The following is a 14,779-nucleotide window of genomic DNA, read 5'->3' as shown; positions in this document are numbered from 1 at the left end:
TACTAAACTCTAGTTATACAGATAGTTTCAAACAGATAGCTCTTAATGACTTGCCTGCTCTGTTCAGTCATGAACACTGTGCAATGAATAGTGGCGACAGGGAATTTCTGATGTCTGACATATACACATAAGCTGATGTTAGCAGCTGGTCTAGGCTACTGCATCTACTGGAAATTTCAACACTGTGCTTGTAACTTGGCATCTCCCAAGTACAAATGAAGCAACTGTTATAAAAGAGTATGAGACGTGTCAAAGAGATCCTTGAAAACTTCCACAGTGGCTATTGTGCTGTTCTTGTTTTGCAGACAAGACCAGGAGAATGACTCACAGCAAAGGGAACATACTTTTTTTTTTTTTACCAGCCTGACTCATGAGGTGAATTTGCAAATAAACTTCCCCACCCTTAAAACCGGCCCTGACTCACCCACAAGTGATGAGGGGAGAGAAGCACAAGGCTCGTGACCCATTCCATGGAGTATGTAACGCTTGCATAAACTGGAGCTCCCCTGGGAGGGACATGTGTTCAGGACACGATGATTTGGGCCACAGAATGGGCCTTTGAAATGGAAAGGGGTAACTTTTCTAGCCGCCGTCTAGGGGAGAGATTTTTGCCTCCTCCAGCTCTGAACCCCCTCCTGAAATACGTCATTCTAGTCAGGATCGGAGGCTTATGTTCTCCGCATTTTCCAGTGTTTCCTAGTGGAAAACCTCAGTGAGGCAACGCTTCTGTGAATTACACGCAACCCATTCGCAGCCTGATCATGCACCTCGTCCTCCCCTGGGGGGGTGGAACTTAACTCCTTCACTGGGCTGTTTTGATTCCTTTAGTGGAAAAGGAGTAACTGCTCTACCTGGCAGAGAAACAGGCTAAAAATACCAAGTTACTGACTGGCATCTGGTACTTGGAGAAGATGGGGTTGAAGACTGCTGCCCTCGTTCACAGGACCAGGGGCAGTACGCCACGGGCTGCTTTCCCAAGTACTCCTCTCCATACAAATCAAACTGCTCCTAGTCGTCACCCTTTGTCAAAGAGATTCTCTGTCTCTACAGCAAGAATTCAGATACTTCCACATTTGAACTCCGCTCGCTGGAGGATGTCCTGTCATCTGAGATCTTAGTGAAAACAAATTTTACTTGTGAAAGTATGTTTTATTACCTCAAAATATTCACGTAAGAAGGCACTTCTGTTACAGCCATATTAAGAGCACTAAGTTTGCATTGAAATTACACCACCGTACTTATATCATGGTCGGCGTGACGCTCGTGAGGGTGATGTCCCCAGCAATGCAGAGCTTGGTGATCTCGTTCAGCTTCTTCTCACGGAAGCTGTACTGCAGCAAGTGAGCATCGTTGACCGCTACCTTGAAGTGATCCACCTCGCAAAGGATCTGGAGCTGAAATAAAACCCCCAAATCAGCCAAAAGATAACCATCAGATTTGTTCTAGGAAGAAGTTTTAAGCCACGGACTGGAGCAGGCTGGCACCGGCTCAAGGCTGCTGCCAGCTGAGTCCAGCCCGGTGGCATGTGGATGAGCTGGTGCAGCAACTCTCGGCTGCAAAAACACCGCTGACCTTTGCCTTCCCCAAAACCTGGCTGTACTCTTCCTCTTCCGTGTTTTAGCCCACGGTTTCTGTCTCCTCATGACTATAACGGTGTTTTCAAGAAGCGCTACCCTACGATTCGCACAGTGAGAGCTGCCTTCTCACCAAATGTGAACTTACTTTGCAGGAGAAAAAAAGCGCATGAAGAGAGCTTGGTTGCTAGCGGGGAAAACGCTTTATAGAAACCTGCCCAACAACTGCTGCAGAACGACAGTGTAATTAAGGAGGATTTAATAATTAATGGGAATAACAGAAGTGGGGAGAAGTTATACCCTGAGCACCTGGACCTGCAGGAGGGGGTAAGAAGTGGGGGGACAGCAAGGGAAGAACACCGGCGGCTGCCCCAAAAGCACCTCTGGGAGCTGATTCCTCTGCAAAAGCATCAAGATCCTTGCAGTGAGTCTCATTACACAGCCCTGACGAAACCCTCCCATGCTGTCGGCACACTGAGACTGAGTTTTGGGGCTGTTTTTTGTTACCTTGAAGGGTTTTCCAGCTTCAAATGGAAACCTAGGAGCTGTTCTATCTTCCTTTCCCCAGTTATTCTGGAACATTGAATTACAGACGATGACTTTGGTGTTGTCTTCCTTGAAGCGGGGATTAAAGTGGAAGGCAATGTCATTCCCTCTCTTGAAATCCAGTGAAAACCTGCAAAGACAATAACAGATTTGCTGCTTTTTCTACGAAAGCCCTGGGCTCTGTTCCAGGGCTTGCCAAAAGCAGCAGCAGCAAGCGAGCGCAAAAAAAAACCCCAACCAACCAAACAAAAAAACCCACCCCAGAGATCCTGTTAGGCAATGAGGGGGCATTTACACATTTATTTTGTGTAATATTTGATTTTACACCAGGCAGGTGTTATTCAGGAACAGAAAGCAAATTCCAGCCCCCCCTGCTCCGTCCGGCAGCACCCCATGGAAACCCCCCCACCCCCGGTACCTGTTTGGGTTGGGGTTGACGGTCCCCGTGATGGTTATGAGCATCCGAGGGATGAGTCCTGCCTGCAGGGCCAGCTCAAAGGGGACTTTCTGGGAGAAAAACGGGGATTTGGTGTTAGCAGAAAACCAGGTCCAAAGCCAAATGCTCGGGCACGGGCTGGCTCTCGGTGTGACAACACACCAGGGCAGCCCTGTGACAGTGACAGCCCATCCCACCCCTCTCGTGGCCGAGGAAAATCAGGCAGTGAAGACACAGAAACCCTTATAATATGACGGAACCATTACCATCGGAGAAGCCGGTCCTCCCTGCGGAGGAGGGGGTCCGAATCCAGGGCCACTGGGCGGTTGTCCTGGGGCAGGATACGGCCCTGGTCCTGCTGGCGCTCCAGGGAATGCTCCAGGTGCTCCTGGATATGGTCCTTGTCCTGCTGGTCCTCCTGGATACAGCCCCGGTGCTCCTGGATATGCTCCTGGATATGCTCCCGGTGCTCCAGGATAGGTCGCGGGAGAGCCGGGGTACGCCGGGAACCCCCCAGGAGCCGGCGGCTGGTTCCCCCAGGAGGGCCAGCCTTGGGGTGGGGGGGCACTGGGGGTCGGGTTGTTGCCGGTGGACAAAGCGTCGGATAACTGGGGACAGAGGGGAGGCGAGGAGGGTTAGGTGGGGGACATTAATCCTGGGGTCGGGTTGAGTCCTCCGACACCCAGCTTCGGTAGCCTACAGCGTGCGGCAAGGACAAGTGCTCAACTGCTCCCAAAAAGTGCGGAGGGGGGGGGAATTGAGTGTCTGGGCTGAGGTTTCCAGAAAACCAGTAAATGCCGATGTAACGGGGGCGGATTTGGGGAGTTACGCAGGTTAGCAAAGCCGCGCTCCCACCCCCTGCTGAAGGTCCCCACTTCAAGGCAATTAAACAATATCACAGCCCCTGCTTTTTTTTTTTTTTTAAAGCAAGCCATACTTACAGAGAAACCGTCTGACATTTTTCCTAAAACAAAAAGACAAAGGACGCTTAAGTCATTTTTAACATACACCGTCCGAAAAAAATAGAGATTTTTGAGACGAGTTACAGTTTACATTGGTAAGTCCCCGTCACATACCTGCCAGGCAGAGCCCACAGCTCCGGTACCGCAGAACAAACCCTCGTCTGATACCTGCGGGAAAAATCGAGGGTCACCACCATGAGCAGCCTGAACGGCTCCGGGGGTGAATCCAGCCCAAACACCCCCTGGATGAAATCGGCCGCTGCGGGGTTGATGTTAATGCAACGCCATCGTTGACCTTAGAATGCTGCCGGTCTCAAGCGGAGAGGGGACACCGGACCACGGGGACCTGGTGCTGCTCTGCCCTGAGAGTTCTTGGCTCCCTCCAGCCTCTCGATGGGTTTTTCACCGGCTTTTTGCTCATCGGGAAGCACCACGCAGCATCGCAAACCGTGAGCACCCTCCTCCTCCGAGAACTGTGGGTCAACGCGGACCTCTGCATTTTGATCCACCCAAAAAAATAGCCATGCCAGATCTGCTGTGCTCGGAGGTCAGGAAGATTTATTCCAGCCTCAAAACACTTTTTATAAAGGGGAAAAAAAAAAAACCAACTCAAAACCCAGAAGGGCGGTGCAGTGAGCTGTTCTTTCTGCCTCCAGCAAACCCATTCTGCAGCCAGCCCTCCACTGCCACCCCGGCTAGTTCGGCAGCACCGGAGGCAGGCAGGGCCCTGCCAGCAAAGACCCTTTTCTGGGGGGGTGATGGCAGCACGGGGGGGGACACGGTTGTCTGTGCCGGGACTCTGGGTGACACTTACACCCACGCAGGCTCGGCACAAGGGGAAGGTGCCCAGTGACAACTCTCTGCCCCCAGCAAAGGCACCTGCATGCCGGCTGCAGCCAGCGTTACTCGCTTCCCCATCCCCGAGAAGATTTAAATTAAAAAAAACCAACCCAAATGTCCCTGAGTCGGGGGGCTGCAGCAGCAAACATGAGCTGCATGGCGGGGGGGGGGGGCTACAAAACCATCGCAGGGTGTCGGGGGACACGCAGCCACCCCACGACACGCGGGACGGATGCTTGCAGCAAGCCTGGAAAGGCGAGAGGAGAGCAGGCACCCATGGGTGGGGGTCCCCTTTCTCCCCCCCCCAAGCATCCCCATGCCGGCCGCAGGGCACCGCAGGAGGGACACGCGTGCCACCGGCCGCTCAGGGCCAGCGGATAAAAGCTGCTTTACGAGTTTTATGAGTCTGCGCCGAGCTGCTCCGCCGTGGCGGGGCCAAACGCGTACCTGCCTGCGTGCAGGAATAGCCGTGGCCTGAGCTGGATTCCGCCCGTCAAAGGGCGCATTCATAAAAGAAGAGGGAGGGGAGGGGGGAGGAAAGGGAGAGGAGGAAATGGGGAAAGAAAAGGAAAATTCCAGGTTGAAAACAGAGAAGGAAAATTCTCTTTGAAAGAAGGGCACAGCAAATTTGGCTGGCCCGCCTTAGGAATAACAAACCCCCCCCCAAGCTTTCACAACCAACAAATAACCCCTTTCCCTGCTAAAACATTCATACTCCTGAGTCCGTGTGATTTTTTAAGCCAGCCTTTCAACCAGAAGACTGGACTGTTTGAACAGTTCCTATGTTGCAAAGCTTTTGTTTGCCTTCTGGGTTTTGTTTTTGAGCCCTTGGGTTTGCCGTTTGTTTGCAGGGCGAAGCCGAGGTTGCACACACAGCTCCTGCAGACTCCCCCGGGGGCCACATCCAGCCGGGTCAGGTTTGGTCAAGCTGCAGGTACGTGGCTGCCGATGGTTTGGGCTGCTCCAACAAGGGGTCCCGCCTGCTCCCCCCCCCTTTTCTCCCTAAAATATCTCGGGGAGAAGCAATTTTGCTCCCTTGCACTGATTTCTTATTGCTTCGGCCCCGGTGGGACGGCGTAGCGGGAATCTCGTGGCTCCCCACCGGGACTGGGATGGCTGATTTGCGATTTGTAGCCAAAATCTTGAAAAACCCCACTATTCCTCTGCCACCAAACAGTGCTGCCGAGCTCGGAGCCTGGCAGGCACCCTCTTCTCTCTGTCACTGCAGCGTTGTAGCTCTTGGACATATCTTTCTCTGGAAACGCTCCAGTGGGCTATTTGCCCCCTGCGGGGCTGTCGCAGGCGTGGGAAGGGGTTTTTCTTCCACCCCCAGCACCAGGCAGTGCCTCAAAGGTACATTTCCAACACTATTTATTTGGGCTGCGGAGCTTGAACTCTCCATTTCTCCCCAGCAGCTCTCTGAGCTTTCACCGACCCGATGGAGGTTCGGCTGCGGGGAACATCCCAGGGCAGACACCTATAAAGCACCCCAATCCTATATTCACGCGAAGCGGAAAAACTTCTATTTGGGAAAGAAATAGAAGTTTTCTTCCCTTCAGTGCTATTTCTACAGGGATTTTTCTGGGCTGTCTTTCCGGGATCTCTCCAGCCTCTCCCGCACCGCTGCTCGCTCCCACCCCTCCGTGTGTTTTTTGGGATACGGCCGGGGTTGCAGACAGCTTTACAGCCCCTTAATATTCACCACCCCACAGTTATCCCAAGCATCCCCTAAAGCCGAGTGCTTTCTATACGCTCCGGCTGCCGTTATTAAACCGCAGAGCCGCACCCGGGGCAGCGTGTCCCCACTCCCACGGGGACAAAAACACCCTTAACCCTTTCTTTGCAAGGCAATAGGTGCCCCCCCCCACCCCGCTCCCACTCGGGACCCCCGTGGGTGGTTGCATGCCCTCACCTGCGGTGCGATGGGTCTTGGTGGTGGCTCCCAGACTGGGAATCCCTGGGGTAACTGGGTGGCCCTGGGCACGGCAGCAGGGACCCCGCCTGCTCGGGGCGGGGACGGGGCGGGGACCCTGGAGACTCGCCCACGGGGCTCGCGGAGCATCCCCCCCCCCCACGTGTCCCCTCCCCACGCCGGGAAAGTCACGGGGAGCAGCAGAACATCTTTGTATTTCCCCTTTATTAAGCGGGGACACAGCCAAGGGGCAAAACTATACAGGGCAAAATTTGGGTTTTCTCATGTTTTATGTCTCGAGTGGGTCTATTTCCACGCCTCTGAGGTTTTCGTTTTCCTCCAAAGCTCAGTAAAACACAAATTTGCTCTTAAATTGTGAATGTTTACGGCTTCTTTCCGGAGATGGCCAAGAAAAAAAGCTGAAAAAGCCTTAGCTGTCAGACCGGCAGAGGATGGGCACTGGAAAGCTGTTAGCGGCAGCTACAATTTGAGCAAACGCAATTTTACTGCACGTTGAGGGTGAATCATCTCGGGTTTGTTCAACGGGCTTCACAGCTGAAAGCAATAGAAGAGAAAAAGGCATGTTTTCATGCTGAAATTCTGACCTGCTGCACGGTACTGCTGGGAGAAAGAGGGAAGGGAAGGGTGGGGAAAGGGAAGGGAAGGGAAGGGAAGGGAAGGAGAAGAGAAGATTTTAGTTGGAAGGGACCTACAGTGATCATCTAGTCCAACTGCCTGACCACTTCAGGGCTGACCAAAGGTTATTAAGGGACACACACTTTAACTGGTGTCATTAAAGACATAGAAACTACTTCCTTAAGGCAGTGGCTGAACTAAACGGCTTAGCTGATACTGCAGCTGACACCAAAAAAAAGGCAAAAGCCTGTTGCATTTGGCATTAATGAATTTTATTATAACTTCTTCTAGTTCACCTCGACTTCTCTAAAAGATTGGGCTTTAAAAGAGGGCAGCCTCCTCTCTACTGGGGCACCACCCTGGATTTTAGCATCCTTCAGCTTTGTATAATACTTGTCACAGGGATTCAGACCGAACTTAAGCGTGCAAAAATGCTGTAGGCTGATGAGAGATGCCAGGGATGCCCATGGGAATGGGATGCTCCACTCGGGGAAATATTAAACAGGGAGTGCTGCTTCACTTGCACCCAAACCTCATGGCAGTAAATAGACACTGCGATATCTTTGGGGATGTTTTAGGGCAAAGGGACCTGGAGAGGAGTTAAACCAGTAATGTTGAAGGATCCCGGATACGTTGCATGAGTACCTGGAGCTTCCTGAACCTGTAACACAAGCAGAAGGAGATCACTGCTGTTCAGAAGAACTCTTCAAGTCCTTGCTCCAGCATCTGTCTAAAACACAGCCTTTCTGAGAGTACATTAATCAAGAGTTGCACATGTGCAGAGCACATGTTCATAAAGTTAATTAAAGTGACATGCACCAAGTGTTTTTAAGCACGTACTAGTGACTTTTGGCTTCCTTAGCTGGATAAGGCTGTATTAACTCGTTAGTGCACCGCTTTTTTCCCCTTCCTCCCTAAGACCACCTCAAATGTCTTTGGCAAGAAACATTTTCATGAAAAATTCGTATTGCTGTTTTCAGGATTTCACTCAAAGGCTCCAAACATTACCAAAAAGGTTTGCCTGTTTTTTTCCAGTTCCAATGCCATAAGCTTTGTGCTTCCAGTTATGCAACAGATACACGGTGTTAAAAAAATGTTTGACCAAAAGTGAAAACACAAATCATAATCTGAAGCTAATTTCTTCGCTTAAATAAACCAAGCAGCAGCGAGGACGAGCGAGCATCCCCTCACCATTCACGGGGTGGGTGCTGAGAGCAATTTGCGTGCAAAGCTATGAAACATCCTCATTTCGCTTTGCTCCCCGTCATCTGAGTCATCCCGTCGTGACTCACGTCGTCGGACACGGAGGTACGGCGACTGCGGTGTTCAAGCTTTGCCTCCCGGGATGGAGAAAAGAGAGCAGCTGGGTTTACTGCCAGAGCACTAAGCAAGGCAAGGCAGCGCACGAACGCACCGGCTCTGCAGGAGACGTAAGTCAGAGCGGTCGCGTCTCTCGCTCGCAGCGTTGCGACGCCTTGTGATATGTGGCCTTGCAACCCAGGGCTGGCTGCTTTGCAAAAGTGGATTAAAAAAAAATAGTCATTTCTCAAAAGTAGGCATATACTTGGGTTTTTTTTTTTTTTTTTTTTACAGCATGGATAAGTATCCTGTTTGCTTTAGAGACTCTTAATGTAAAATGTAACCCTGCTTGGTACCATGTACAATTTAGAGTCCCGAATTGCAAACCCAAGGGGTGGGAGAGACGAGGGACCCAGGCAGGCGGCTCGGCCGTCAGATCGCACCATTTCTTAGGGATGTACTCTCTGACGTGCCCTTCGCTGCAGCCAAACGTATTCTCTAAACACAATTTACTTTCCCCATTTTAAAATGCCCAGCATTTATCTGATAGCATGCAAGAGCCAAGTGATATTTAATGGCCATCCAGCAATCAGGCTAGAGATGAGCTAATTAGCTCAATTGACAACGGGCTCAGGGTCAGTGCAGGACTGGGAGTAACTCACCCACCAACTCTGGGTTCCCAAGGCACTCAGGAACCATTACACTATACAGCAACATACGTTATTAAACCTTTTTCTCTAGCAATAACCTTTCACAGGCTGCTCTGCAATAGTTGCAAAGTGCCACCGTCTATTGAGCGCTGTTTACTGATGGGCTTGCCTGTCATCTCGTCACAGCGGTTTACCATTGGGTTAATTAACTACATACTATGGTAGTTTAAAAGAAGCCATTTAAGCTGAAGAACTGCACAAGACTGAGTAGATGATAGACAAAAAAAAAAAAATAATGAATGGAGACTGGACGCTAGAAGCCAGGAGTAGAGGCGGTAGGTGAGCAGGGGGAGCAGCAGCCACTTCGTGCCACCACAGGGGCAGGGACCGGAGGAGGCTTGTTTCGAAGAACCTTGTGAAAAAAAAAACCAAACAAACAACAACCCCCCCCCATAATCTTTATACATAAAATGCATATATACACACATAAAAAAAATATATATATGATAATTTGCAATTACAACGCAGAATTATCAAGCCTTAACTTGGTCACAGTACCCTTTACTCTACACTGACTTATGTCAGGAGTTACTGTCTTCTGCATCTTCTCTTCTTGTGGACACCGAGGCTCCCAGAGGCAAAAGATCCCACCCCAATGGGCGATCTATCTCTATAAAGTTAAATAACTTTAAAGCAGGAATTTCAAACGGCTTATCGGAAATTAATAAACAGAAAGCTGCTTCTCTTTTGTCATCTTGATGGCAAATTAAGGGGCAGGAAATCAATCTAGAGGGCGAGAAGCTCGATGGCACAAGAGATCCACTCCCCTTTACAGAGCAGAACAACGCACATCCACGTGATTAATAAAATCTCGTGATTTCTGTGGCCTGACTCGCGCGCGGGGTCGGCAGCGACCGTCACGCGCCAACATTTGGGCTGCGGATCTACCACCGAGGCCGTGCTCGGCGCAACCCCGAGGTACTGAATCCAACCCTCACCTCTCCTTCCTCCCCGTGCGCAGCCTCCCAGGCTGGGGAATGGGACAAGGGTGACAACGTCACCTCCTTTCTCAGGCAGGGGAATGAGGTTCTGAGCCCCACGCCGCACCTCCCCGAGGCGTCACTTCAGCTTCAGCCCTGCGTGCCAGCGGCTGAGTCGCCTCTGACTCTCCGCCTCGATAAAAAAAAAAAGACATCGCAGCAAAAGCGGGCAACAAGATTCTCCTCCGTGGCTTGCCAGGCTTATGCGAGATCCTCCCAGGACTTCTGAAAACAGCCTCCTGCAGGGAATCGAACAGCCCCGTTCCTCCTCATACAGCCCTTTTTGGGGGAGACGGCTCATTCGAGAGCTTCCCCGGCTGCATTACTCACTCCCCCGCCCCAAACTTCGCCTTGCTCTAGTGCTAGTGAAAAATTCAGCGCAGAGGAAGGTTGAGAACTTCCAATAACTCAAGTTTGATGGCCAAGAAAGCAAAAGCAGCTGATAAAGAGCATCGATGCTCGCAGCACCATCCCTGCTGCTCACATGTACGAGCAAGTCTGGACTTGCTCTCTTTCCTGTAGCAGGTCCCTTTTTTTTCTCTCTTTATAAAGCACAAAGCAAAACTCCTGCCTTTGCAGCTTCCTTCTCCTAGAAAACAGTACCGGGGCAAAACTGCAGCTCATCCAGTTCCCTCTTGCTCTGACAGCACCAGGCGAATGGCAAGTCCACCCCCAGAAAGCTTCGCACAGCTTCTAACGCAGATGCTGTAGATGAGCAAAACAGTTTGAAGCTTTTATATTATTAAAGATGAATAAATGAGAAGCACTTTGCACTTGACACACCTATCTGAGCATTAAGTTGCTTTCCAAGTGTTAAACGAGTCTTGTAGCAATTTATGTCAACAGAGATTTACAAAAGTCCTCAACCCCCCGACGGGTTCAAACTTAATAGTCACTACCAACTCCTCCTCTGCTGCACCAAGCTCTGCTGGCCCTTAAGGAAGGTCCTTTGTCCTAACGCTATTAAATAACTGGATGAGAAATCCCTACAGCGATCCCAAATGCCTGTGCAGATGGGGTGAAAGACCCCCTTGGCTTGTTGCCACCAAAAAGACCAGGTCCTGATGCTTTTCTTGGCCGTGCTCTGTACTTGCCCAAACACGCTGCCAACTCATTCAACCTCAGGGAAAACAAATCCAGCCTAAAATACCAAAAGGAACAGCGCTGTGATGCAAGAGGGGGTGGAATCGGTTCAAGCCTACCCCCACCAAAGCCAGGGTGAGCCCCTGGTGTCTCCTCAGGGGGTAGAAGCTGGAGATCCAGGAGGCAGGTGGAAGGCTCACACAGTCACCCTGGTCCCGGGGGCTTCTTGCCTCCAGGTGGCCCAGACACAGCTTTGCCATGGGCAAGATGCTCCATAAGGAGAGTAAAAGCCCTGTGTGATACCCCACTGAACATAAGGGGTTGGAAAGAAAACACGAAGGCCAAGGAAAGACAGGAGAGTTCAGCCTGAGCCAGCAGAAAGGCAGCTGCAACACCAACCACGCTGAAGAGTTTACCTCAAAATAACTTTATTAACAACAGCAGTCATAGAATCATTTAAGTTGGAAAAGACCTTGAAGATCGAGTCCAACCACTACGGGTGGCTTTTACCATAGCTTGGGAAACCAGAAGACATGGGAAGAGCTTTGCAAGAGTCCCTGGCAGGCTAGCAGACTTTCCTTCTTCACTGCACTCCTTCTGATACTAGATTTTTGCAGACCACAGAAATTCATTCTCCTATGAAACCTTACACTAAACAGGGCTCAGATTTAAATCTTGCATACAGCGTGTCTGTGTTCTTCCTGGAGAAGTCAAACCTAACGCAGTGCAATACAAATCTGTGCAAAGATGCAAGTTACAACGACATCTCCCAACCAGCACTATAAGTCACTAGGATGTTGTTGGGTTTTCCCCATTTTTTATCAAGTTCAATGTTAAAAATAATCGATACCAGGTACAGCCTTCTCTGCCAGGGAGGATTTGCCAAGGACAGGCCAGCACTGCCATCTGCTGATGGCAGCAGCACGGTGGATGCGCAGCTACGAGCTCGGAGAGAAAAAAAAAAAAAAAAAAAAAAAATCATGAGCTCATTTTTCCAGCATCTGATTTTGCTCCGAACCACTCAGAGCGGTTTTGGCTCAGTGTCGCTCTCTTTTTAGCGACCACTTACTCTGACAGCCAGTACAGACCAAGAGGGGAGCATCCAGACGAAGAGGATGGCAGCGGCAGCTCAGACCTACTGGTGCCTTCATCCCCGTGTCCCAGGTGACGCGGTGTTGCTCCCACTCGGCTTTCCCAGCGGGAAAACAGGGAGAGCCTCAAGGTTGAAACGCAAACATGAAAGCGTGAAGTGGAAGCTGCTAAGACTTCGAAGTGGCTGTATTAAAAAGCTTTCAAGATAATCAACTCCAACGGTGTCTCCTTGAGGAGCGCCAACGAACTCCAGCTTTACACAGCCCAACAGGCCGTGAGAACAAGCTCCAGGGTATTAAAGCATTAATTCTTCCCACTTCTAAGCAAACTTAAAAATAGGATATTCTGCCACCTTTGCTGTGCTGGAGGGTGTTGCCCTATACCTGAAGGGAATACAGGCAAATTCAAAAGCAGAGGATTCAAACCCCCTTTGAACAATTTCTATCGTACAAAGCACTATATAAAGCTTTTCACGTCATGCAAATTAAGTACATTCTTGTGAAAAGGCACCATAATACAGTTTTACTTTTCATTATCCTTTAACAACTTAGGAAAATGGAGTATCCTGACAGATCACCCCTTGTTAGCACACACTGGCTCCCCACCAGAAGCCATAGATCTACCCCAGAACACCACTGCGTTAATTAGCCAGAGTAAGCCCAAGAAGTCACAAATAAAATCTGCAGTCATTCGTCACCGTCTGAGTTTGGTTCAGGAACGGATAAATTCCACGTCTGCTTTTAATCCGACATGGAACAGTGTGAATTTCTTAAGAGTCACGGGGTGATTCTGGTGGGAATGGACATCGGGAGGTTCCTAATCCCCACTCGGAGCCGGGCGAGCTCCGAGGTCAGCCCGGGCTGCTCAGGGCTTAACCCAGGCCAGCCTTCAAAACCTCCAAGGACGGAGACTGCACAACCTCTTTGGGCAACCCTCTCCAATGCCTAACCGCTGTCCGCATGGTAAAAGTTTCTCCTTGCTGCTGGTCTGACTCTCTTACTTAAACTCACGCCATCATCCAGTTTTGCAGCAATACAAGCTGGTGCCAGCAGGAAGTTTTCCTCTTTAAACCTAAACTACAAATAAATCCCCCCATTTCACACTGAGGATGCCAGCTCCAGCCTAAACATCACTCGGAAACAGCTAGGAACAGGATAAAGCACAGCAGGGTATCCAACTTCTACCCAACCTCCCCTCCAGGGTCGAACCTTTAATAATTTAAGTATCCCACCCTCCCCAGGATCCCTCCAGAGCTCAGAGAAACAAGTTTCTCTGCAGAGCATGAACTGAAATGCTTACGGTAGACACATGCTCCAGCTCCTCTTCTGGCTGAGCTTCCTCCCGTGGACAAACAGCCTAAGACAAGCGTGTCTCCTCACCAAGGCCACGGTCCCATTTCCACCGCTCTCTGCAGCAGCGCCGGCTTTTTACTCTGCCTCATTCAGCAGAACACTTCGTGGGATGTACGCAGGGCTGCATCCCAGAAGTTAGCTGGGTTAAAGATAACTGGGGGGTGGCGGAGGGGGAAGAGATAGGGAGATGTATATTAAGCCATCATTACTGCCAAGCGAAATAAATTCAGTGATTGATGGCGCAGCTCGTTGCAAGAGTTTAAGGGTTAATTGCTACAAGAATTCCCTCCCCTAATCACAAGAATACAAATCTGCAAGAGCAGGTAAGATCTTGTGCAGACAACAGAACCAGGACCTGAAATTAAACCCAAAGGCGTGCCAAGCGACTTCTCAGCACAGCCCTTCCCTGCCATGAGAAAGTTGGAAAGACGACAGAAACAGAAATATTGCTATTTTATCTCTCCCTCTCTCATTTAACAGGGAGGGTACCCTTCGGAAAGTGATACTACAGAACTGAAGTGCTTGTACTCTTACACTGACTATCCCTTTTTACTTATCTAGGTGTAACTTGTAACTTAACTTTACCCTACTTTATGATCTGCTGCACAGGGGATACAAAGTCCCCACTCTTCTGTCTTCATTGCCATCAAACGGGTCAACTTGAACAGAAGTACCTGCTTTCAACAGCATACTGCCTTGGTGCACACAGCTTTTAACGTTGGATTTCCCACATACCCGAGAAATTCTGCAGGCAAGAGTGACCAAAAAAACCCCACCTTTTATCTTGCCATTATCAGCTTAATGGGTGTGTGCATGCACACACATTTTTAGATCAAGTTAACTCAAATTCCGCTGAATTGTGAGAGCAGAGGAAAAGTTATAGTTGATCCTCCCACTATGACTACCTTGAAAATGTATTTGGGCAAGCTGGGCCAATACGAAGTGACGTATGCAAACGTCACATCTATATAGCCCTTATCCCTCTTCAGACCACGACCTTCGGTCCTGCAAGCCCTGCCCGCGCACCAGCCGCCCACACACCCGGGTATTGGTGACTCCCGGGCGCAGCCCAGACAGCGAGCGCAGAGCTCACGACTCCCAACGTCACAAATCCCAATATCCAGCCACAGAGCCTGGCCGGATCCAAGTCCACTCGAGATCTTTCTCCAGATGTCGCGGGGGTAAGCACACTACACTGTGCAATGCAGTGACAGTTAATCATGCAGTGTCTACTAGTTGATTAGAAGCTTGTAGTATAAGTTGAAACTTGTATTTCTTGATTTGCCAGATGACACTTAACATACTAATCTATTATGTGCCCAGTGAGTAACGGCTCCTTGAAGTGTATAGAACTGCA

General features: G+C 50.1%; 1 protein-coding gene across 2 annotated transcripts; it reads right to left on the bottom strand.

Annotated features, from left to right (window-relative positions):
* Nucleotides 1-1,128: 1,128 nt before the first annotated feature.
* Nucleotides 1,129-6,332, bottom strand: LGALS3 (galectin 3). Of its 2 annotated transcripts, none has more exons than XM_069783129.1 (7): nt 6,271-6,332; nt 3,633-3,686; nt 3,498-3,520; nt 2,823-3,164; nt 2,539-2,627; nt 2,082-2,250; nt 1,129-1,394 (listed from the first exon to the last, which is right to left on the bottom strand). In XM_069783129.1, the coding sequence occupies exons 3-7, from the start codon at nt 3,513-3,515 to the stop codon at nt 1,239-1,241; spliced, it is 774 nt and encodes a 257-aa protein (XP_069639230.1). In that variant the 5' UTR covers nt 3,516-3,520; nt 3,633-3,686; nt 6,271-6,332; the 3' UTR covers nt 1,129-1,238. The 2 variants fall into 2 exon arrangements, with proteins under 2 accessions (XP_069639230.1, XP_069639229.1); XM_069783128.1 differs by lacking the exon at nt 6,271-6,332 and adding an exon at nt 4,806-4,886.
* Nucleotides 6,333-14,779: the final 8,447 nt, after the last annotated feature.

The sequence above is a fragment of the Haliaeetus albicilla genome, chromosome 5, assembly GCF_947461875.1.
Source record: "Haliaeetus albicilla chromosome 5, bHalAlb1.1, whole genome shotgun sequence".
In the NCBI taxonomy this organism is placed as follows: Eukaryota; Metazoa; Chordata; class Aves; order Accipitriformes; family Accipitridae; genus Haliaeetus; species Haliaeetus albicilla.
The sequence above is the reverse complement of the archived record's forward strand: the minus strand, read 5'-3'. Positions and strand labels throughout refer to the sequence as shown.

Excerpts from the sequence above, each read along its gene's own strand:
- LGALS3 (XM_069783129.1), bottom strand. Across the intron at positions 2,628-2,822 it reads GAGGACCGGCTTCTCCGATG|AAAGTCCCCTTTGAGCTGGC; the intron begins GTAATGGTTCCG and ends TTTTTCTCCCAG. Across the intron at positions 2,251-2,538 it reads GTCAACCCCAACCCAAACAG|GTTTTCACTGGATTTCAAGA; the intron begins GTACCGGGGGTG and ends TTGTCTTTGCAG.